Here is a 22,195-nt window from a genome sequence, read left to right on the forward strand (position 1 = left end):
GTTGAAAAATACATTTAATTAATGCCCCGAAGGTCTTCTCTATGCCCAGTAACTGCAATTTAAACCCCTCCTCTTGAGTGAAGCTGGAAAGCGATGAAAACAATATTAACTTAATGCACAGAAAATTTCGCCTCTTACATTCATCATCTGGTGAAATGAATTTGTGAAAAATAAGATTTAAACAGGAATAAGAAATTAGTTGAAGTCACATTGTATTTGAGCATAGCATGTTGCACACAGGTATAGATACTCAGCGCTGTGCCCCACAGACATGTACAATCAATTATGTTTCAAGAAATTTTTAAAAATCACATTGTAAACTGTAGTGTTCTACAAATGTAAAGTGTTAATCTATAGTGAAAGAGTAAGGCTGGGCCTGTGAACCAAACTGACTCCATTTCCCCTGCAGAGGACACTGTTACTTTTCCACTCCTCAGTCATGAGACCCCTTGGGGCAAATGATTACCCCATAGGCCTACCTGACAAAAGAGACTGAGATAAGAGAGGAAACAGATAGATACTGAGTGGCAAAACTCCTCCCCAAGGCTCTTTACTATAATTGTAAAAGTTACAGATTAACCTTAAGACCCCTTTAGGAATTCCCACGTGCTGCGCAGAGCATCAAGGTGACAGCTACAATGACTCTCCTGGGGTGACAATGATGAACACCACTGCCATCTGGGACCTACTGAGCATGCACCCATGATGCAATCAGGAAGAACAGAATGGACCACCTCCAGTCACGCTGGCCTGTACCCCTTAACTCCTTTCCCTGTAAAAGACCCTGAACAGCTCCCCTTGGGGGGCTAGCTTTACTGTTGCTACCCCCCCTTATACATAAGTCTATCTCCTCTTTTAATAAAGTGTTGCTTGCTTTACTGTTGGGTACGTTCATTTCTATGACTTTGGAATCCGAGAGCCTAATTTCATCACTGGCAAAAATTAGAAAGCTTTGGGCACCAGAGAAGACTAGCTGCAAGAGGCAAGTGGTCACTGGGACTATTTTGCTTCCATGTCTCTGCTGCTGGTAGATCTCTCCTGGAGTGCCTGGCCTAAATTCTGACAAGGCAATGCTTTATTCTCTTTACCTTTCTCTGATTCTCTGAGCCCTCTTCTGTTTGGCTGGATTGTATCCACTTCTGTATAGGTGCACCTTGGAGGGCTCCTGGCTATGCTTTACTTTTCTGATTTAAATCTAGTCAATACTTTTCTTTATGCTGAAAACAGTGGGGAGAACTGCTTTTATCAATTTGTTAACGGAATAGGTTGGCCCTGCTGATTAGGACTAGGCTAAACTGGACCCCAGTGCTCCTCTTTTCTCTGTTTGTTTGCTTGGTTAGACATTTAGTTGAGTACCAGTAATCTCAATAAACCTTCCAATCCTTGCATCAACTTTTGGACTTTCAGGTCATTTGTTTAATGCGAGAGGGGAAGCTGAGCCTGGCCTGTCGGAAACAATAGCGATAATCAAAGAAAGCTGTCAAATAATATAGGGTGAAATTAGAAAAACATTTAGCAAGTAGTTATTGAGCACCTGCTATGTGCCAAGGATTCTAGTAGATGCTGGGGATTCAGCAGTGACCAAGACAAGAAGGTCCTCTCAGGGAGTTCACAGGACTAGGAGACAGACAGTACACAAAATACACTAAAATGCTAGAACGGTAAGTCCCATCAATAAATAAAAGGATAACAGTCATAGAGAATGATTTATTTTAGAGTGTTTACTTAGTAAGATGAGATGCCAAATGTAATAGTGACAGGGGGGTGGGGGGGGGCGGGGCGGGGAAATAACCTGGCAGCAGTATCTTCGCTATTGTGATCAAGATAATTCTAGGGGGAGTTGTGTTTCACATCCAGGATCAGAACGGCCATGGGTGGCTGTTGCGAACATTGTCAAGGACATTTCTCCATAACTAAATTGTGAGCTCCACAAGACAGAATAATATCTCTCCATTAAATGTTGCATCTGCTGCAGTAAACTGACTAGTTCCTTGAAAACAGGGAGAGTTTTTTGTTTGTACTTTCCACAATGCATAGATTTGTCAAATGTTGAGGGGGAAAAGTAGTACATAGGATGGGTTGTTCTGCCTGGAAAGAAGGAACTAAACTAGGAGGTGTCTTCATGGCCAGTACTAGAGCAACATTTTTTGGTAAATGGTTTAATTTTGGGCTTTGTTCTACAAATGTGTGATGAGAAATAGGTATGAACTATAAAGCAAGTGTCATGAGTGTTACTGACTTATTATTAAGTAACTGACAAAGTATATGGTGGGCAGAGTGTGAAATTTAGCATCAATATCTGAATTTGACCAAGACTGCAGGACCTTCTACAGTCATTTCACCCTTCTGGACCTCAACCTTTACATCTGTGAAATAAAAATTATACCATCTGCCAGGAAATCAATATATAATGACTAAAGACAATAAATGAGAAAGAAAAATATTAGCAAACTGTTTTAAAATACTGAAATAATTACGAGAAGAAATAATTTAAATACTTGAAGATACTTGTTTCTGGGGAACAGGGCTGAGAGGTAGGAAGGACTGAGTCAGAGGTCTATTGCTGCACCAATTAGCCACTGCTGGGTCCCAAAACCTGACTGGTACAGTCTGCCATTTGGCTGTGGTGACTGCTTCAAGTGCTAGTTGTGCAGGTTGGCTGGGGCAGCTCTGTTCCACATGTGTTCATTCTGAAACCCAGGTTGAAGGAGCAGCAGCAACTTCCCTGTAGGAAAGCTCTTCCTATGGCAATTCTAAAGAACAATAGTGCAAACCTAATCATCAGGTCAATACCTTTTGAGACTTTGATCAGACTCATGTTAACATCCCACTGGCCAAAACAAGGCCAAATCCAAAGTCAAGGGACAGGATGTACACCCCACCCGTGCAGATAGAAATGGAAAAAGTGACTATTTCTGAAAAATAATCCAATCTACCATAAGTCATATTTGAGTTTTAAAAACTGTGCAACGTATTTCAGATCTTGACAGTGATGTAGATATCTCAGGAGTGTTGACTGGGTTGGTTCTTGTTCTTTCTCTCTGCTGAACCATTTGTCTTGCCACATTTACTCTGTTGTGGCTGTTTCATGCTGCAGCAGAACACCAGCTGGTTTATTATTGGCTCTTGTTACACAGAATGTTAAAAAAAAAAAAAAAAAAAAGAGTAAAAAATAAAGAGTTTACTATGGAAACTGGAGCAACACAACCTGTCTTCTTTTGGTTTTCCTTACATCTATCTGAATCCTTCCTCGGTTCTTTTTGGTAGCTGACCACTCCAGGGCCTCCTTGGTTTTGTAGAACATCTCTAACCACTTGCCTCCCCACCTCTCTGTCACTACTATTTTTCGCACTCCAAATCTGAAAGGGTGTCGCTTTCCCCTGTTTCCTTTGCAAATAACCAAAGGTGAAGTCATTCCAGAACTCTTAAAACACTTTCCTCTTAAAATGTCAAACAAAGATATTTCAAATTTTTGCACAAGTGCAATGTTGCATAAATGACTCTAAATTTACAATTTTTCAAATTAAAGAGCACTCTCACCACCATTTTAAGAATCACGTGAAATATATATAAGTCCTTTATAAACCAACAAACAAAGGTAAAATTATATCTTGAAAATAAACGAATTTTATAATATCTGCATTGAAGCCTTAAAAACACTGATATATTTAAAATATAGTTTGATCTCATATATTATTGGTGAGAGTGCTAAGGGGTTCAACTTGTATGGAGGGATTCGAATGTATTTCCCACTTCTGGGAATTTACCCTCCAGTTATACTTGCACAAGCAGGTCATATATTTAAGGTTATTCAATGCAGTGCTGTCCGTACAGAAAGCAATTGGAAATAACCTGTTATCAGTGGGGCACCGCTAAACAAACTATGGAACATGCCCACAATGGCATACTACCTGGGAAAAAAAATGTATGAGGAAGCTCTTTTTGATATGGAGAGATCTCCAAGATACTCACTTAATAAGTGTGTGGATGCGTGTGGGGGCAGGTGTAGAATAGTGTATACCGTCTACTCCGTTGTTATGTGACAGGGAAAATCATAGTCTATCTCAGGATGCACAAGAAACTCACAACGTGGTTACCTGTAGGGCGTGGAGATGGAACTGTGCGGGGACAGGTATGAGAGTCAATGCTCAATGTTAACGCTTATCGTCCTGACTTTTGAAACTGCTGAAAGTATTGATATTCAGAAACGTTTTAAAAATAAAATTTGGGATTATAACGTAAATAGATTTAACCCATTAAGTACTTATTAGACTTATGTGCCCAGCATTGCTGTAATCCTGTGGGTACAGCACGAGGAACTTTTAAGACAAAACGTTGAGAGAGAAACTAACACTATGAGATGACCACGTGTGAATAAAAGCTCCAGAGTCGCCCGAGACCGGGGTGACCGAGCGTGCGGGAGCCAGGCCCGGGAAGCGCTGGAAGAGTCTTAACAGGTCGGGGCGAAACAGAAAGGCGTTCCAGGAGCGCACAGAAGAAACGTGAAGGAACAACCTGCACAGAAGAAACGAACCTGCTTTATCAAAATCAGTGCTTGAAAGAAGCCGCAGCCGCGCCGGGGACCGGGATGGCTCCATCGCCCGCAGCCGGGAGCGGGTTAAACCCAGCGGGCGCCCGGGGCAGGCCAGACTGTGCCATTCGCGGGGGGGGGGGGGTGCGTGCGACTGAAGGCCGCAGGATCCCTGTGGTGCTGGACCCCCGCCCCCGCGCCGGGCTCTGAGGTGGGATCAGCCGGATGTGACGTACAAGACGCGGAAGCGGCGCGAGTCTGCGCAGTGCGCGGCTGAGGGGCAAGGCGGGCCGCGCGCGTGCGTGGTGGCGTGCGTTCCCGTCAGTCAGGTTTGGGGTGAGTGCGATCCCCATCAGTCAGGTTCGGGGAACCGGCCGAGGCGCCGCGACTGTAGGGAGAGACGCGGGGTGCAGGTCAGGGCCTGGGCTGGCGCTGCGGGCTGCGTCGGGGCTCAGGGCCGCCCGGCTGGCCGGAGTTCCGCTGCACCCAGCCCCGGCGCGCGGCCTGGGCAGGGTGCGGGCCTCGCGCAGCCACGTCGCGGCCCCCCCAAGGGGTCCTGGAGCCGGCGCGACCCCTGGGCGTCTGTCGCGGCGGATAGACATGCGCGTTCCGGCATAAGCACGTGCCTTGACTTTTGACAGCCCTCGTAGTAGCAACGCAGAAGCGTCCAGAATTTTCTGGTTGTCGTCTCACCGGTTTGGAAGTGGCTAACTCTGTGTTCAAGTCTGTTTTGCATAGACGGCACCCTCTCTAGAAACGTGGGCTAAAAATGATTCAGAACCTCGTGTAGCTGCGATCTTGCACAGTGAGAGCTGTGTGCAGGGACAATCTAGTTAGGTTGACATCAGTGAAGGGAATTTCCGTCTTTCCCGATCATAAAGAAATAGGTTCAGATATTTAACACTGTTAGCCCCTTCCCCACCCCCAATTTTTATTACAATGATTGGAACTAAAAAAGAAAAAAATCCCCTCCAGAACTCTTATAGGCTAGTTGCTAAATACTATGTATTTAAATTTTTACCCATGAATTTCTCTATGAAATTGTACTTCAAAAATGACTGTCTCCCCGCATTGTGTAAAATGCAAGACCTACGTGCTTGTGCTTCAGAAAACATTTGCAATATGTTACCAGAAACTGGATTTAAGAAAACATGGCAAATGAAATTCTAAACAATACTAACACATTAGCAACCTCACTGTGTTTTTGTCTCAGAAATAGAGCAATTGAAACTACTGTGTAAACCAATATTAACGTAAAATGCTTTTTTCCATACTGTGTTCAGCTGTCAGAATCTTTCCCATAGTTCTCTGCTTGAAAATGTTCCTAAACTTTGGGGGTGGGGAGAAGGGGAGGGAGAGAGAGGGGAAAAGGAGGAATTGGTAAAGGGACACGAAAATCAACTACACTGTATACTGATAAATTAAAAATTAAATAATGGGGCCAGCCCGTGGCTCACTTGGGAGAGTGTGGTGCTGATAAAAAATAAAGAAAATGTTCCTAAACTTCAAATTTTGGGATATTCCAGGGTTGCAATGAAAGGTCTTTGAAGTCTTTTTTGTTTGTTTTTTCAGTCTTTAAAAAATATCATAAAAATGGCTTCAAAAAGAGCTCTGGTCATCCTGGCTAAGGGAGCAGAAGAAATGGAGACAGTCATCCCTGTAGATGTCATGAGACGAGCTGGGGTAAGTGCCCCACTGTTTTCTAGACCTCCTTGTTTTTAAAATTATTTCACTTTAAAAAGTAATTTTTAATAAAATAATAGGTTACTTTACGAAATATTTCAAATGTATGGAAAAGTACACAGATCATATAATATCTGTTTATCCACTGACCACATTTAATACTTGTTAAGATTTCGCCACGACACTTTCAGATGCATTTCTTAAAGAACAAATGCTTTAGAGACATACACTTGAAAAGCACTCTTTGTAAATCTCCTTAATCCTGTACCCCTTCTGCCTTCCCTAGAATGCTGTCCTCCCATTGGTGTGTATCCATCCCATGCGTATCTTTAAAGTAGCATTAGACTGCAGTTCTCATTCTGCATGTTACATATATGTATAACAAATATATGTATAACAAATATATTTATAACAATAGTGAGTACTTAAATAGCACTTTCTGTGCACCAGGCATCATTCTAAGCACTTACTTATATACTTATGTAAACCTTACAGCAACGCTGGGCGTTAGATATTGCCACCTTCATTTTACAGTTGAAGAAACTGATGCACAGTGACACTAAATAACGTGGCATGTTCCAGAGTTAGTAGAAGAGAACTCAGACCCAGGCGGTCTGACCCCCAAGTCTGTTAGCCCTATAGTCCTCTGATTCTCAGCAATGAAGACACACGTAGATCCAGTTTATTCAGCTAAAATTGCTGCTTAAAATTTGATTATATGAATGTACCACAGTTTATCCATTCTTCGAATTACAGTATTACATTACTGTAATATTATTCTTGTATGGGTTTCCTTGTGCAAGCGTTTGAATGTTTTTCGTGTTTTTATACCTAAAAATGGAATGGCTAGAGGATAGCCCACAGTTGGCATTGTTAAATTTTGCCAAGTTGCTTTCCATTGTACCAATTTGTAGTTCCACCAGCAGTGTATGAAAATTTTCATTTTTCCATTACCAGCTCTTGGTATTGTCAGCTTTTAAATTTTTTGTAAGACAAAGTCATATTTCATAGTTTTAACTTGCATTTCTACCTTATGAAAATACATGAGGTTTAAATGTCAACAGTAACCTTGCAAGATGCGTGAATAATAGGATCATAGTACAGTTTATCGCCCAAACCAGAACACCTGTGGGAGAAAGGGCATTCTAAAAAGGGCATTCAGACAGAGTGCGGGGACAGCAGCTATAAATTGCAGTTTGCCTAGGACACACCTACTTATTAAATATACTTATCCAGCATATGAGCTTAAATTCAGCATGGTTTTGTTACAGTATTTCCTCTCAAATTAGTTTGTGGGTTTTTTTGTGGTTTTTTTTTAAAAGATGACTGGTAAGGGGGTCTTAACCCTTGTCTTGGTGTTGTCAGCACCACCGGCCATCCCTATATGGGATCCGAACTCGTGGCCTTCGTGTTATCAGCACCACACTCTCCCGAGTGAGCCACGGGCCGGCCCTCAAGTTAGTTTAAAACACAGGACAGCAGGGCTGACCCCGTGGTGCACTCGGGAGAGCGCGGCACTGGGAGCGCTGCAGTGCTCCTGCCGCGGGTTTGGATCCTATATAGGGATGGCCAGTGCGCTCATGTGCGGCTGGTCACAAAAAAAAAAAAAACACAGGACAGCTGTGAAAATGTTACTCTAGATTTATGTTTCAGTGTTCTTAAATATCATGATGACGTCTTTCTCTTAGATTAAGGTCACCATTGCAGGTCTGGCTGGAAAAGACCCAGTACCGTGTAGCCGTGATGTTGTCATTTGTCCTGATGCCAGTCTTGAAGATGCAAAAAAACAGGTTTGTTCTCCATAATGGAATGATTCCTTCATATGGCTTATTAGTGTCTTTTGAGTATGTCTAAGACTATTGTTAGCACAGACTTATTTTGAGGAAATTATTTTGCTTGGAAGTCTTCCCCACTGAACTAAACTGGGAGAGCAAGGACTTTGCCTTTCTACTCTATATCCATAGAACTTGGCAATTGTTTGATACTGCAAGTCCTCAGTAAGTGGGTGGGAGAGGAGATGGATGATTGCTTAGATGGAAGGGCAGGTAGGTAGATGGATGGATGGATATGTGGAAGAGTGGATGGATGGTTGCTTAGATGGATGGAAGGGTGGATGGATGATTGCTTAGATGGATGGAAGACGAGTGGGTAGATGGAAAGGTGGATGGATGGATGGATGGATGGGTGGGTGGATGGGTGGGAGCATTATTCTTTCACAAGTATTCTTTTGGCTTATACAGGCATTCTTGCCTCCTGTTATAACTTTTTTTGCCTGACCTAAGAGAATCACCAGTCACATTTCCCATTTATTTCTTATTTTTTTCTGAAACTACTTTTTACCCTTCCTTTTACAGTGACACACATGTAGTTGTGTGATTCATTTTACATGGAACAACTTATACTTGATTAGTGGTTGGATTAAGGAAAGAATAAGAGTTCTACTTAAATTGTGTCACTTTTTCAATATCTTTAGAATTATGATTCTTATCTTTAAGGGTGATGGGCACTATTGGGAATTTGTTGGGAGTTGGGATCCCTTTCCTTAGAAACAAGCCAATGCACAGATCCTTTTGCACACCCTGTCTTGGGCTCAGATTTAACGGGCCAGAGTGACAGGAGTGCTGGTTGTAACTTCTTGGGGCAGAGACATGGCAGGAAAGGAGGCAGAACCAGCTCATGAATGGCTGTGTGTGCCCTACTGAGGAGGCCAGAGCATGAGTACCCATGCCTAGATGTTCTCAAATGCATAGAATAAAACTTATTCCTTCCTAATAAATTCAAATATTTCTTTGCTAGATTGTGGAGAATTAGAACATTGGTATTTACATATACACTGTTGAAACTTTCTGTGTATTAAAAGCAAGCAGTAGAAGTAAATATTCCTTCTTTGTTTTTTGGGGTTTTTTTTGTTCTGTGGTGTCTAGGTATTTTAGAACAGTGGTTACCTTTTGTACATATGTATTCAGTTCAGATTCTAAAATGAGTGAAAGAAATTCTATACTTCATATTTTCTATTTCGTTTTAATTTTTGCTTGGTTTTAAAAACAACAGTAAGATGTTTATGGTCTTAAAAAGTAATTCTAAAAAGCATATGTGCACTAAATACTAAATTTTCATTTTGTAATTTGTTTAATGACTGAGTTCTTTTTTACATCTTGAAGTATCACTAAAACAATTTCTATTTTGTGATTTCAGCACATTTGAAATTAATTAGATTTTTAGGATGTTTTGAATACTATACTATTGTCTCATTACCCTCTACCCCTCAAATTCCATTTTTCATAAAGTTAAAAATATTTTTTTGCACCTTTTACTTAAAATTTGTTTAATTTTTTAATTGCTATGTACATTCTTATTGAAGAATAATAAACACAATATACACATCTATAAAGTCAGAATGTTAAGTCCTTTTCTCATTCTCCCTTTTCCCCTCCACTCCATCCCACAGTACTCCTCATTAGCAGCTGGAGTTTCTCCTGGGTCTCTGAGTACCTGTATAGGGAGGGGTGTATATGTAATGTTTATATGCACATATACATACATACCTCTGTGCATACATGTACTGTACATATTTTTGTCTTCTATAAGAATGAGCTTATATATACACCTGCTACTTTGCAACATGGACATCCTTTCATGTTACTATATACAGATTTTCTGCATTTTTTGCTAATTACAACAACATTCTACCATATGGATACACCTTAATTTAACTATTCTTCTATTGACAGATATTTAGATTTTCTCCTGTAATTTGCTTGTATCCCATATTTAAAATATGTGTAATTTGCTTGTATCCCATAATCACTTGTATCACATATTTAAAATATGTGTCTTGGACTGTCAATTCAATGCACATTTGAAATGATTTTCACTTTCTTGTTTTATTTTTTAAACTGTTACAGGGACCATATGATGTGGTGGTTCTACCAGGAGGTAATCTGGGTGCACAGAATTTATCTGAGGTAAAAACCTACTCATTTATACCTCAGTAAAGCTGGGGGGGGGCGGATTCTGTAGAATGTATTTCAACATCTGCTTGTGTTCTGTTGATTTTGTTATTATTCAGATATTTCAAGGAGGTGGCTGTGAATAAAATAGAAGTAACTAAAATTAACAAAATGGTGTTCTAGCCTTAATTAGAAAAAGACTTCTAATAACAGTTACTATAAGTAAGCTAAATTGGTAGAACAATTTTTTATGAAAAAAATTCAGTGGATACAGTCCACAGTAAGACTACTTACTTTCCTCCCCAACAGGAGCAGAATGATCTGATTCTGTGATTTGTGAGGGTTAAGCATAGAAAGATAAGAGACTGGCTATCTATGCAGCAGTTGGGTTGAGGGGAGACTGCAGGGCTAGAGCTGCCAGCCTGAGTGGAAACTGGCATCAGAGGAGGCCGCTGAGCTGCATGTTATGTCTCCTGTGAGGAGTCGGCTGACGGCAGAGAAGCCAGGCAGATGGAAAAACTCACGAAGCAGGTTGAATCAGACATTTGGGATTGCTCCTGCCAGAGTCTCTTCCTCACTCTGCCATCTGAAACACCCAGAATGCCACATTCCCCCACTTCTGTTTCTTTCTCTCTGGAGTGCAAAATGGCAAGGGTCGAATGAGCCTGAGGGAAATTGCTTTCTTCTGCTCATCTTTAAACATGGAGGGATGCCTTTCTCTTATGATAAATAAGCCTTGGGTTTAAGAATATAGACACATTATAAATTCAATAATTTTTATATTAATGATGTAGAGATATTGTTGGAAAATAGATTGAAGATCTGTGGTTTAAGCTAAAATCAGATTCTGCCAAAGTTTCCTAGTGAGAGGTTGATTTGTGGCTTGATATATTGATAACATGATTTATTTTTGGTTCTCTTTGACTAGTCTGCTGCTGTGAAAGAGATACTGAAGGAACAAGAAAACAGGAAGGGCCTCATAGCTGCCATCTGTGCAGGTACTGTGCGGGAGCAGCCTGGGTTAGAATGTGTCGTTTCATTATAAGGTTTTGTTCCAAACAGCTCTTCCTTTTCATAAAGCATGAAGGGCATCTGTGTTGGTGTTTTAGTTTGCATGGCATGAGGTTGGTGTCATTTCAGAAATGAGTATAATTGTTCTGTTTTCTGCCTCTCCATGACTTTGGTCTGCATTCTTTGAAACTTAGTGCTTTCCGTGTTTGGTTGACCTCAGAGGAAAATAAGGCCCTCTGGAATTCAGTAAACAGCTTGTTACAGCAAATCTCTGTGCCAGAAAGTATTTCTGCCAGCACACAGTCAGCAAGAATCTGTCAGACATAAACACAACAGCTCTGCCCTGTGCTTGCCCTGCACATTCAGAAGCTTCAGGGTGCCTTCCACCGCTTCCTGGCCATGTTCTCATTCTCAATGCTAAGTGATCTTGGGCATAGTATTATCTACCACATAATTTCGAATAAGTTATTGGATGCTTCATGTATGTCCCCACGTCTTTGAAATGTAGTAATATTTTGTTTTCTGATATTTTAAAATCCATCCTTGTTGCTTTAATATCAGATAGCATTCTGCTATCTTGCATTTTTTCCATAGTGCAATTTTTGCCAGTGCCTGCCGTGTAGATGTTTATTAAATACTTGTCAGAAGAGCAACTGAGTAAAGGAATGAGTGAATGGGTGGTTTGATAAAATGACATGTTGATGTTTATTCAATACAGTAGGCTTTTTAAAATAAGTTGTGGGTTTGGGAATCTTAGGGACTTTGCATTAGAGCAACAGTTCTCAAAGTTCTTTTAGGCATTTGTAAGGTCAGAGCAGATAATACTAAGATGTCATTTACTTTGTTCCTTCTCATTCTTGAAGGAGTGATATTGGTGTGATGATGCTGTCATTCACATATGGCATGTGCGCTCATGTATTCTTGTGTTCTAAAAATTTCCCAGTTTTAATTTCTAACTTGGCAGATATTGATAAATGTAACCACATACAATCCAAAGGGACCCTAAGACCTGAGTGTTTGAGAACTGCGACATTAGAGAGTGGGAAGGGCACAGAGGCAGCTGCCCTGGCAGGTCCTGTCTTTTGGTTCCAGTCAGCACTAGTCTCTTGACTGCCCTGGGCACAGGGGTTATCCCTGCTGAAGGGCACTGCAGCTGTTCCCCTCATTGGGGACAAAGTCAGAGATCCTGTGAGTTTGTTTTTCTTTGACTAGTCTGCTGCTGTGAAACTAGGCTCATTCTTAGGTGCTCTGACCAAAGGAAGAAAGTAAGGGTTTGGGCTGGGTTTGTTTGCTGCTGACTGTGCTGAAAGTAGAAACCGTATGTGAGTTTGTCCTGCATCACTAAAGCAGCAAAACTACCAGCCACATCTGGTTCACTGTTCTGTGCTCAGGCAAGCTTGAATGCCATGCTAAGAAGTGTGGACCTTATAATAATTTAAATCAACAGTAAAAAATAAACAATACTTTAGCAGTGTGTTTAACAGTTGAATACCCTGCACCACTGTTCTGGATGCTATGAAAAAAACCAGGAAAATGTGACATTGAAATAAGTTGCAGTAACTCAGGTGGGAGATGAGGGTGATGGGAGTGGAACAGAGAAATGACGGAAGAGATTTAGGTTTATTAAGTCAGCAAACAAAAATTAAGATTATTCTTCCAAAGTGTTGCAGTTAGGAATTGGAAACTTTTGAACTGAAAGAATATTAGCTTAGCTCCTGATAATTGAGTGAATTGGGAGACTGTCTTGAAAAGAAAATGAAATGAGATTTACTTTGAGCAGGGGAGAGGGAAGGAAGCTCAGAGATGAAGAGATGGCAGTTGTCAGATGCACAGGCCTAGGCATAAGGCCTCTACGAACAAGGTCTTGGATGCCTGGAGGAGCTGGGGAGTTGGCGGAGGTGTTCTTTTTGTAAGTCACCACAGCGTGGCACTGTTGGCTTTAGCCTCTTGACTGTAGGAGGGGATTCAATTAACTTTACCCTCAGCTCCTTGCTCAGAGTTGGACTCCTAGTGCAGACTGGGCAACATTTTCATCCATCAGAATCTCAAGTAAGAGGAGTATTAAATATCTGTTGTCTGATTTTCCAGATAGGGTTCTTAAGCCCCAGAAAGCAGTAATTATGAGCTTACCATGATGAGTAAGACCAGTAAATTCCTACATCCAACTGTAATGTAAATGTATTAACATTACTGTAGGTAGCAATTTTATCACCTTGAAGGGAGCAGCTTAAAAATTGCTAACTCACTGTCTGATCCCTTTCCTCACTGTTGGATCATCTGTTGTAGTTTACTTTAAAATAACGTAGGAATTTCTTATTTCTTAAAATCTTACCAAATAAGAATTAAAGAAAGATAATTTATGAATCCATTCAAGTAAAAATTGAGTGATAATTATTCAGTTTTTATAGACTTTTAAAATTTGGTACAGTACATAGCTATCATATGTAGAATAAAGGTAAGGTGGAGAGAGACATTTGAGGCTTTTGATTTAAGAGGTATAGATCAGGACTTGGTCTGAAACTGACACCTGATAGTAGGCAGAAGGCTTATGTAATTAGGTATTATTTGTTTCGTCTTCCTGTTTGTAAAGGCTATGAACTGAGCAGCCTGTACTTATTTTATATACCTACTTTTTCCTAGGAATCATGTTGAAAAATGAGAGGTCAGTAAAACCAAGTCTTCAGGTTTGCTGAAGCTAAAAGTGTACAGATTGTATCACAGTGTCTTAGCCACCCACAGTGCCCTAAGCATTTAGAAGGTCAATGTGCTGTTCTAAAGGATGAAGTGTGACATGAGGCCTTAGAAAGAATTTTTGTGTGTGTGGCTTAGAGAAAAAAGGTAGACTAAATACTTTTTAAGAAGTTGTAAGGTAAGGTAACAAAGGATAAGACTTTTTTTGTTTTAGTCCTTATTTGAGAACTGTTACATACAAAATGTGCCTGCGATTATCACTGAAGTTGACCATTTTCAGTGAATACATTTGGATAAAAATCTCAAGGTACCAGCTGCATGTTTTCAAAGACTTCATCTTTAGAGGCAGGGCAAAGAGTATCACAAACTAACATTGGTGCTTGGTTCTTCACTTAAGTCATTTTAGTAAAAACTCTAGTGGACTTTGTATCTCAGGCTTTTAGGCATTTCACAGGTATCTCCTTTAGGGCAGGGCAACATGCTATTTACTTTAATAATCCTACTACCTGGTATATTTGGATGGATAGATGGATGAATGAGTGTTGACTTTTCGTTTTCAAGGAGAAAAATAAAATTATGAAATAGCAATAAGGTCCAGAAGTTCAGAGAGTGCCGGTTGCCTTTAACATGTAACTAAATGTCTTGTTTTGCTAAGAGTAAGGTAAGAAGTTAGCCCCTTGGTGGGCTCCCCCTCCTGTACTCCTGGTACATCCAGTCCCTGTTTCTTGTAGGGGTGAGGGTGGGGCACATTTTGTTTATCTGTGTATGTTCCATGGGTATCTCAGTGTAAATCTTTCCAATTAAATTATTGTCGAAGTATTTTGAGTTTCTATGCCTTTGCCAGATGTGCTCAGCAAATGGTTTATTATAAACATACTTTACTTCTCACACTAAGAAGTTCCTAACTTTATAATCCTAACTATATTTTAGGCAAGAGCCTCTTGAATTTGAAGAATACTTTTGCTGCTGCAATTTTTAAAACATGGGTTTTCTATATCTGCAGTAAGATCTTTTCATTAATCTTATTTTTAGGTCCTACTGCTCTGTTGGCTCATGAAATAGGTTTTGGAAGCAAAGTCACAACACACCCACTTGCTAAAGACAAAATGATGAATGGAAGTAAGTATATGTTTATATTTTAATCTGTAAAAAAGACCTTCTCAAAAAAACTGTAATTTAGCCTTGTTTCCCAACCAGTGTAGTCTTCTATGTAGAGACTCTCCGTGGGCGGAGGTGTGCTGGGGGCCTCACTTTCTCTGCAGGTGTTTTCACTAGAGAGACCTTGGGGCTCTCCCTGGGCTGGAGAGGGGTGCGTGTGAGTCTCTGATGGGGGCATGCGGTCTGAACCAAAGGCCAGCCAGATTCCTGGTTGTTGCTGACTGAAAGAGACTAGGAAATGCTGGTTTAACTAGTATTTTTACTAAATACTTTGCCAGCAGCCTGAAGGTAAGTTTTAAACCTCAGCAGCAATTTCAGAAAGTGCCCTCTTACCCACAGTCCAAAGTAAAGTGAACATTGCTTTTCTTCACCCCAAGAATACCTCAGTGGCAGACCTGTTTGCTTGGTGACATGTTTCTTTTATAAATATCAGCTTGACATTTAATTTTTATTCATTTTTATAAAAACAATTTCTGTTCATGGTAAAAAAAAAAAATGGACACGGTATAGAAGGGGGGTGAAGTAAAACTAAATGTTCTCTTCTGTCTGCTTTCCCCGCCCCTTTCTACTTTTCAGCGGTAACTTCTTTTAAAAGTATCTTGTGTGACTATCTAGAATTTTCTCTGCACTTATCCTTTTTAGTTTAATATTTTTACTCAAATGAGATCTACTAAGTATATTGTTCTGCAGCTTGCTTTTTTAACTTAACATTATGTCTTATGTTATCTTTTCACAGCACACATAGATTTGCTTTATTCTTTTTTTTTTTTTTTTTTTTTTTTGTCTTTTTGTGACCGGCCGCACCACGCTCAGCCAGTGAGCGCACCGGCCATCCTTATATAGGATCCGAACCCGTGGCGGGAGCGCTGCTGCACTCCCAGCGCCACACTCTCCTGAGTGCGCCACAGGGTCGGCCCTGCTTTATTCTTTTTTAAGTGCTATGTGCTAGTCCAGTGTTTGAATGTATTATGATGTACTTAACTGTTCTCCTGGGAATGGGCACATAGGTTGTTTCTGCTTTTTGCCCTTATAAACCATGCCATAATGAACATCCTTGAATGTCTTTGTGAGTGTATCTGGAACTCCCTTTTTGAAAGTAAAGTGATGCATTTTTCATTATATTGCCTTTTTTAAAAATTAACAAACTTTATTTTTAGAGCAGTTTTAGGTTCATAAACAAAACTGAGTAGAAAGTACAGAGTTTCCATATATTCTCTGTCCCCCCACCCCACTCCCAAGCTTCCCTGACTATGAACACCTTGCACCAGACTCTGGTACATTTGTGATAATCAATGGACCTACATTGACACATCGTTATTACCCAAAGTGCATAGTTTGCATTAGAGTTCACTCTTGTAGTGTACATTCTTCATATTCTTAAATTTGATCCAAAGTAGTATTTTCCTGATAACCTACATAGAGAGACATTAAATTGTCAGTAAAACTATCTGCACGAAAATTGGTATTTTAAGAAAAAGGCTCTGGCTTCTGGACATTTTAAATATAGGACTTCACTTTGAGCTAATTGAGAGATTTCAGAGGGTAGGGAAGAGATGAAAGAACAGAATCAGGCTTTCTTTAGTTGTTATGATAAATTCAGAAGGACTCAAGTAGAACACGTTCCTCCATTATCTGAAGGTGTGCCTGTTGTATCTGTTTTCCTCTAATGTCTCAGAAACATTGAGATTGATCAGGAATAGGAAAAGATTAGATTGTTAATGCTCACAAATTTGCAGTTTACAAAGCACATTCACCTACATTGTCGCAGTGGAGCCTACCAGCCCCAGTGCCTGGAAAGACAGGTGTCATCGTCCTGACTTCTCAGATGAGGAAACTGAGGCTTGGTGAGATGACTTGCTGGGAGTCAGACTCAGGCCTACTCCTCTGTTTTGCCTTTTCTGCCCCTTCCCTCCTCTGTTGTAGCAAGGCTCCCACACATTACCAGGCATTGGATGTAGTCAGTAAATCCTATTATAGGAAAAAAAACATTTGAAATTTCTGCCCCATCAGAACACATGGAGAAGTGAAGCTGTAACCATCACCTGCTGTCTGCTCTGGGTGAGGCCCTTCTACTTGTCCTCCTCATCATGAACTAAATAGATCAGCTTGAAGTTTTTTCCAAGATAAGCAATCCAATCTGAAGTGAAACATCTTTTAATTTATCAGCTTTTAAAATAAATGACTTACTACTTTAGTGTTTTACTGCCATTCTCATTTGGCCGTTGTTTTAGTAAGCATCTGAGTGCCTGGTCACGTAGCCAAGCGGTGAAGAATGGGGTCTCCAGAACCAGACGACATGGGGTGGCTTGCAGCTCCCTGACTCACTGTGCAACCGTGGGCAGGGTTCTTAATCTCTCCAAGCCTCAGTTTCTTCATCTGTCATGTGAGGACAAGAGTAGTGCCTGCATCGGGATTGTCAACAGGCTCAGCAAGTTTATACGTGTAACACACTCAGAACGTTGCCTGCTACAGAGCCCAGATGCAGACGTGCAAGCTGATGTCGCTGTTTGCTGTTGCTTCTGCTCAGTGTCCGGCTCTGGGCCAAGTGCTGGGACATGGCAATGAAATGGTGCTCTCACCCAGCCACTGTCTGTGCTCGTAACACCACTACCTAGTACTGTGGTTACTTTGATATCATTCCCATTTTACAGGAGAAATGGCAGACCTGGGATTTGAATCCAGAACTGCCATGCTCAGGGGTTGGCTGACTTTTCCTCAAAGGGCCAGGTAGTAAATATTTCAGGCTTTCCAGAACTTCGGGTCTCTGTGCCAGCTACTCAACTTTTGAAGCTCCAGAGCAGCCACAGACAGCCGTAAGCAAACAGGCGTGGCCGTGTGCCAGCAAGACTTTATTTACACAAACAGTAGCCCGCTTCAGCTGCTGGCCCCTGTGTTGAGAGCCTCCCCAGTTGGTTTTTTTCTGAAGACATTTCCCGGCTTTAGGGTTTTTGCTTAAAGTTAAGAAAAAAATAATAATCAGTGCCTTATACTGGTTTGAACATGAGATATAAAATATGTAAGTTTACCCTAAGTTCACAAATGCCAATCTGCAGGGTTTGTGCTCTACACGTTCAGCGCTGACTGGAGGGCATGATGTGTTGTTTTTCTCTGTCATCACCACTGGGTGGAGGCAGTTCATAAGTGTAAACTTTTTGCTCTTCCCAGTTGAGATTTTGAAAAGAACCACAGAACTTTTAAACATATTTAACCAGTTTGAGCCCTGTTGGTATCCCTTTACCTTCGAAGGTACTGTGAAGCACACTTACAGCCTACAGCAGTTGTGAGCTGTGCCTCACGTCCTCCCAGGCCAGGCAGTTCAGCTCACAGCTCCGGAAGACCTAGCCCAGCCGGTTTTCTAGTTTAGTATTTAAAATTGTCTTGGCCTGGTTTAACCATCAGTAAATGAGGTTAGATTATGAAAACCTTTCTCTCTCAAAAGAGGTCCTCTTTTTGTAGTAGTGTAGATATGAAATTTTTGATGTACTCTATTCAGTTATTTTAGTGAGTGACTTGATTTGTAATGAGATAGTAAGATATAAGTTGCTGTAGGTATTCTTAATTGCTTTGAAAAGAATTGAACAGTGATGTGTAGTTTCTGGAGCTCATTAATAGAGCAGGAGCACATTGCTTCTGCTTAAGGGGGTTGTTAGATGAATTGTGCTGCATGTGTTCATTGAGCATTTCCTGAGCTGCTCCTTGGTGCACACACTGGGAACAGGAAAAAGAGCCAGTGATGCCACGCTCTGAGGCCTCAGGGGGCAGGTGGTCAGAGTTGTGTCCTGGCTGCCTGTGGATGGTGTAAGATTTCACAGAGGAACCTCCTGCGCCTTAATCCCTCCCCTAAATCTGTCCTCAGTGTCCCCACCTCACTCAGTGGTATCGCCATCACCCAGTGGCCCAGGACACCCCTGGGAGTCGTCCTTGAAGCCTCGTCACCTCCAGCGTCCTTCAGTAATTCTAGGCACCTTATCTCTAGGGTCCATCTCAAACCTTCATTTCCTCTCCATTACCACTGTCACCAGCTGAGACCAGGCCATCAGTAGCTCTCACCTGGACAGCAGGTTCTTTTCTGTCTGTCTCCCTTCTAGTCTAGTCCCTGTGTGAAGGCCAGACCCCACAGGGCTTCATGAACTGGAGTTCAAAGTCACCTTCAGGTGCTGGAGAAAGCTGGTGAGGGCTTTCCTGGGGTGACAACCAGATGTGCTCTGCTTTGCACTGTGGAAAGTTACCTTTTTTGGATGCTGAGCATGGATTGGAGGGGTGGAGGAGCAGAAAGGAGGGCTGTAATAATATAGACACCCTTAAAGCAGTGGATAGGTGCAGAGAGGAGCAATTGTGTCGAGGAAAGTCAGCCATTCATTCATCTCATACTTAAGGGGTACTTCCTTTGTGCCATCAATATTCTAGGCCAGACAGGGACAGGTGAAGGGCCAGCCCTATAAAAGAGAAGACAGTGAACAAGGAAACAAATTGTTTACAGTTTGTGTCAGTGCTGGGAGGGATGTAAATAGGGTGTGTGACAGAGTGATCAGAGGGACCTGATTTGGAGAGGAAGGTCATAGATACCCTCTCCGAGTGGTTGATGTTGATGCTGAAACCTAAGGGGCAAAGAGCTGGGAAGAGCTTTTTGGGTGGAGGAGCAGCCCTTGCACCTCTTCCTGGGGCGGGAAAGAACTTGTGTTCAGTAAGAAGATCTCCAAGTGGGAGCGTGGTAGGTGCAGGTTGGGAAGGAGGTGTGGGCCAGGTCACGTGGGGCTCTGCCACATGGTGAGCAGTTTGAGCTTGGTTCTGTGTGCAGTGGGAGAGGTTTGATGACTGCCTGGTGTGAAGGGGAGTCCATGCTGAAGAATCCCAGCTTTGTTATATTTACCCAAAAAAAAAAGCCAATTGCGGGGGATGCAGAAGGAAAATAGTTCCTGAGAAATGAATGTGGTTTCTTCCCCACACATTTCCCTCTCTCCCTCCAATCTGTTGTTCTGTGATTGTTCTTGTTTGTTTTTGACACACGGAGAGTAGTTTCTGCCTTCAACATTCTGTACCTTCCCCTGTTCTCCTGGCACCCCCAGCATTTACAGAATTGACACTTGAAAGTTTGCTGTAAAATGCAAATGTGAATAATTAGCCTTCATTCTGACCTCTCCCTCAACACTTACTTAAGGTCTTGGCGACTGCATTTAACTTGCACATATTTATTTGTTTCAGCTGTTGCTATTTTCTCCCACCCTTTGCTGTACACAGTTTCTTTAATATCTTCATATGGTGCTTCCAAGAGCTTAGAGTGCCTGCTAATTGTTGAATGGCTGTTCTTTTTTTTTTTTTAAACGTATATACGTGAGACCAACAAAATGCTGTGACAGTGAATTGGGTTGCTGAGTAATAATTATTGTCCAGCATAGGCCATTAGGATGTAACTTTTTTTACTTTTACCTTGCAGGTCATTACAGCTACTCCGAGAATCGTGTGGAAAAAGACGGCCTGATTCTTACAAGCCGAGGTCCCGGGACCAGCTTTGAGTTCGCTCTTGCTATTGTTGAGGCGCTGAGTGGCAAGGAGGTGGCTGATCAAGTGAAGGCTCCACTTGTTCTTAAAGATTAGAGCAGAAAAAGTTGTCAGTGAGTTAGCAAAATAGGTCATTTATAATCCATCCTCACTGTGTTCGCTTTAAACAAAAACTGGCTGGTTAATGTGCCGCGAAGCTGTCATTACTGCTATTGCGAAGTACAGTTGTGAAGTCACAACTACACAGATTTCGTAGCCTACAAATTGTGTCTGTACATTTCTGAACCTTGTGTGCAGAATAAACAGGGCATTTAGCAAAGTATTGATTGTTTCTTCCCAAGTTGATTATTAGCTTCATTTGCAGCTCTTCACTGTTGACAGAGCTACTGAAATAGAAGAACAGTGAACACATTTTACACAGCAAGGTAGAAAAGCATGAAAGTACAATCTTTTTTTTTTTTTAAGATGACCCATAAGGGGATCTTAACCCTTGACGTGGTGTTGTCAGCACCACGCTCTCCCAAGTGAGCCAACCGGCCATCCCTATATAGGGATCCGAACTCGTGGCCTTGGTGTTATCAGCACCACACTCTGCCAAGTGAGCCACGGGCCAGCCCGTGAAAGTAAAATTTTAAGAAGCTTGTGATTTTCTCCCATTCATTAACTGTGCTTTTAAGGTGCTGTTAAAAAATGCCAGTGAAGTTAGCTGTAACGGTGAATTTTTGTAAACCAGTTACTCTTCTTCCATTATGGAAAGGGTCCTCAGATGGAACTGAAAACTTTGCAGGCTGGCCTAGCATCTGTTTTCCCTTCCTCGGGTAACAGCACCCATCATTCCCTGTGAACCACCCAACTCCTACTTGGAGTGGATAAAATATGCACCAGGGGGTGGCCACGGGACCCAGGCCCAGCCAATCAGAGCCTGATATACCCCTGACCATAAGGCCCAGATGAGATCAGTTAATTGATGAGAAATCCTGGGCCTCTGTCGTAGCAGCTGGAATTCTCTTTGCTGGACTGGCCAAGAAGATACACTGCAAATCTAGAGTCCCTGGCAGCCATCTTGTCACTGTGAGGAAAGCCTATGCCTGAGAATGGCCCTTGGGGTAGTTGGCCACCCCCTGGTCTAGATGGCAAAGCAGACATCAGTTTTTAAAATGAAAACGTGTGTAATCACACATTTCAACAAACACTATGAAAGATTAAATAAAAAGGATTTTAAGAGAGAGAACAGGACACTTCACTTACACGGTAGTGGGTGGGGGTAAGGTAGGCCTCTGTAGAAGTGACATTTAAGCTGAGACCCAAAGTAAGAGTAGGGGTTAGATTTTCATTTGTTCAACAGCTATTTGTTCAGTCCAAATCTACTTACTGTGTGCCAGGCCCTGTCTCTTGTGCTGGGAATACGCCATTGAGAAGTGCACAGTCTTTGTCCTTGTAGAGCTTATGTTGTGGGAGAGGGAGAGAGATGAAAAATTTTAAAATATGTACATTCTTTGAAGAAAAATGAAGTAGGGTAAGAGATAGTGACGGGGATATCTGCGTGATGGTTAGAGAAGGCGTCTCTGAAGAGGGATCTTCAGGTAAGTCTGAAAAAATTTGGGTGTGAAAGAGACAGGTGTCTGTTAAGAGCTTATGGCAGAAGAAACTGGATGTGCAAAGGCCCTGAGAC

At 41.6% G+C, this 22,195-nt stretch overlaps 1 protein-coding gene across 2 annotated transcripts; it reads left to right on the forward strand.

Annotated features, from left to right (window-relative positions):
• Positions 1–4,786: 4,786 nt before the first annotated feature.
• Positions 4,787–20,845, forward strand: PARK7 (Parkinsonism associated deglycase). 2 transcript variants are annotated; one of them, XM_063105985.1, is made up of 7 exons: positions 4,787–4,867; positions 6,104–6,214; positions 7,903–8,004; positions 10,120–10,179; positions 11,093–11,162; positions 14,899–14,985; positions 20,459–20,845. In XM_063105985.1, exons 2-7 carry the CDS (start codon positions 6,125–6,127, stop codon positions 20,617–20,619), a joined length of 570 nt encoding a protein of 189 aa, XP_062962055.1. In that variant the 5' UTR covers positions 4,787–4,867; positions 6,104–6,124; the 3' UTR covers positions 20,620–20,845. The 2 variants fall into 2 exon arrangements, with proteins under 2 accessions (XP_062962055.1, XP_062962056.1); XM_063105986.1 differs by having other exon boundaries at positions 4,866–4,944.
• The last annotated feature ends 1,350 nt before the right edge of the window (positions 20,846–22,195 follow it).

Source organism: Cynocephalus volans, chromosome 8, assembly GCF_027409185.1.
Source record: "Cynocephalus volans isolate mCynVol1 chromosome 8, mCynVol1.pri, whole genome shotgun sequence".
In the NCBI taxonomy this organism is placed as follows: Eukaryota; Metazoa; Chordata; class Mammalia; order Dermoptera; family Cynocephalidae; genus Cynocephalus; species Cynocephalus volans.

Bases quoted from the DNA above. Each gene is read 5' to 3' on its own strand.
- PARK7 (XM_063105985.1), top strand. From the start codon at position 6,125: ATGGCTTCAAAAAGAGCTCTGGTCATCCTGGCTAAGGGAGCAGAAGAA. The intron at 10,180-11,092 runs GTAAAAACCTAC...CTCTTTGACTAG, and splicing joins GTGCACAGAATTTATCTGAG to TCTGCTGCTGTGAAAGAGAT. The intron at 11,163-14,898 runs GTACTGTGCGGG...TCTTATTTTTAG, and splicing joins CATAGCTGCCATCTGTGCAG to GTCCTACTGCTCTGTTGGCT.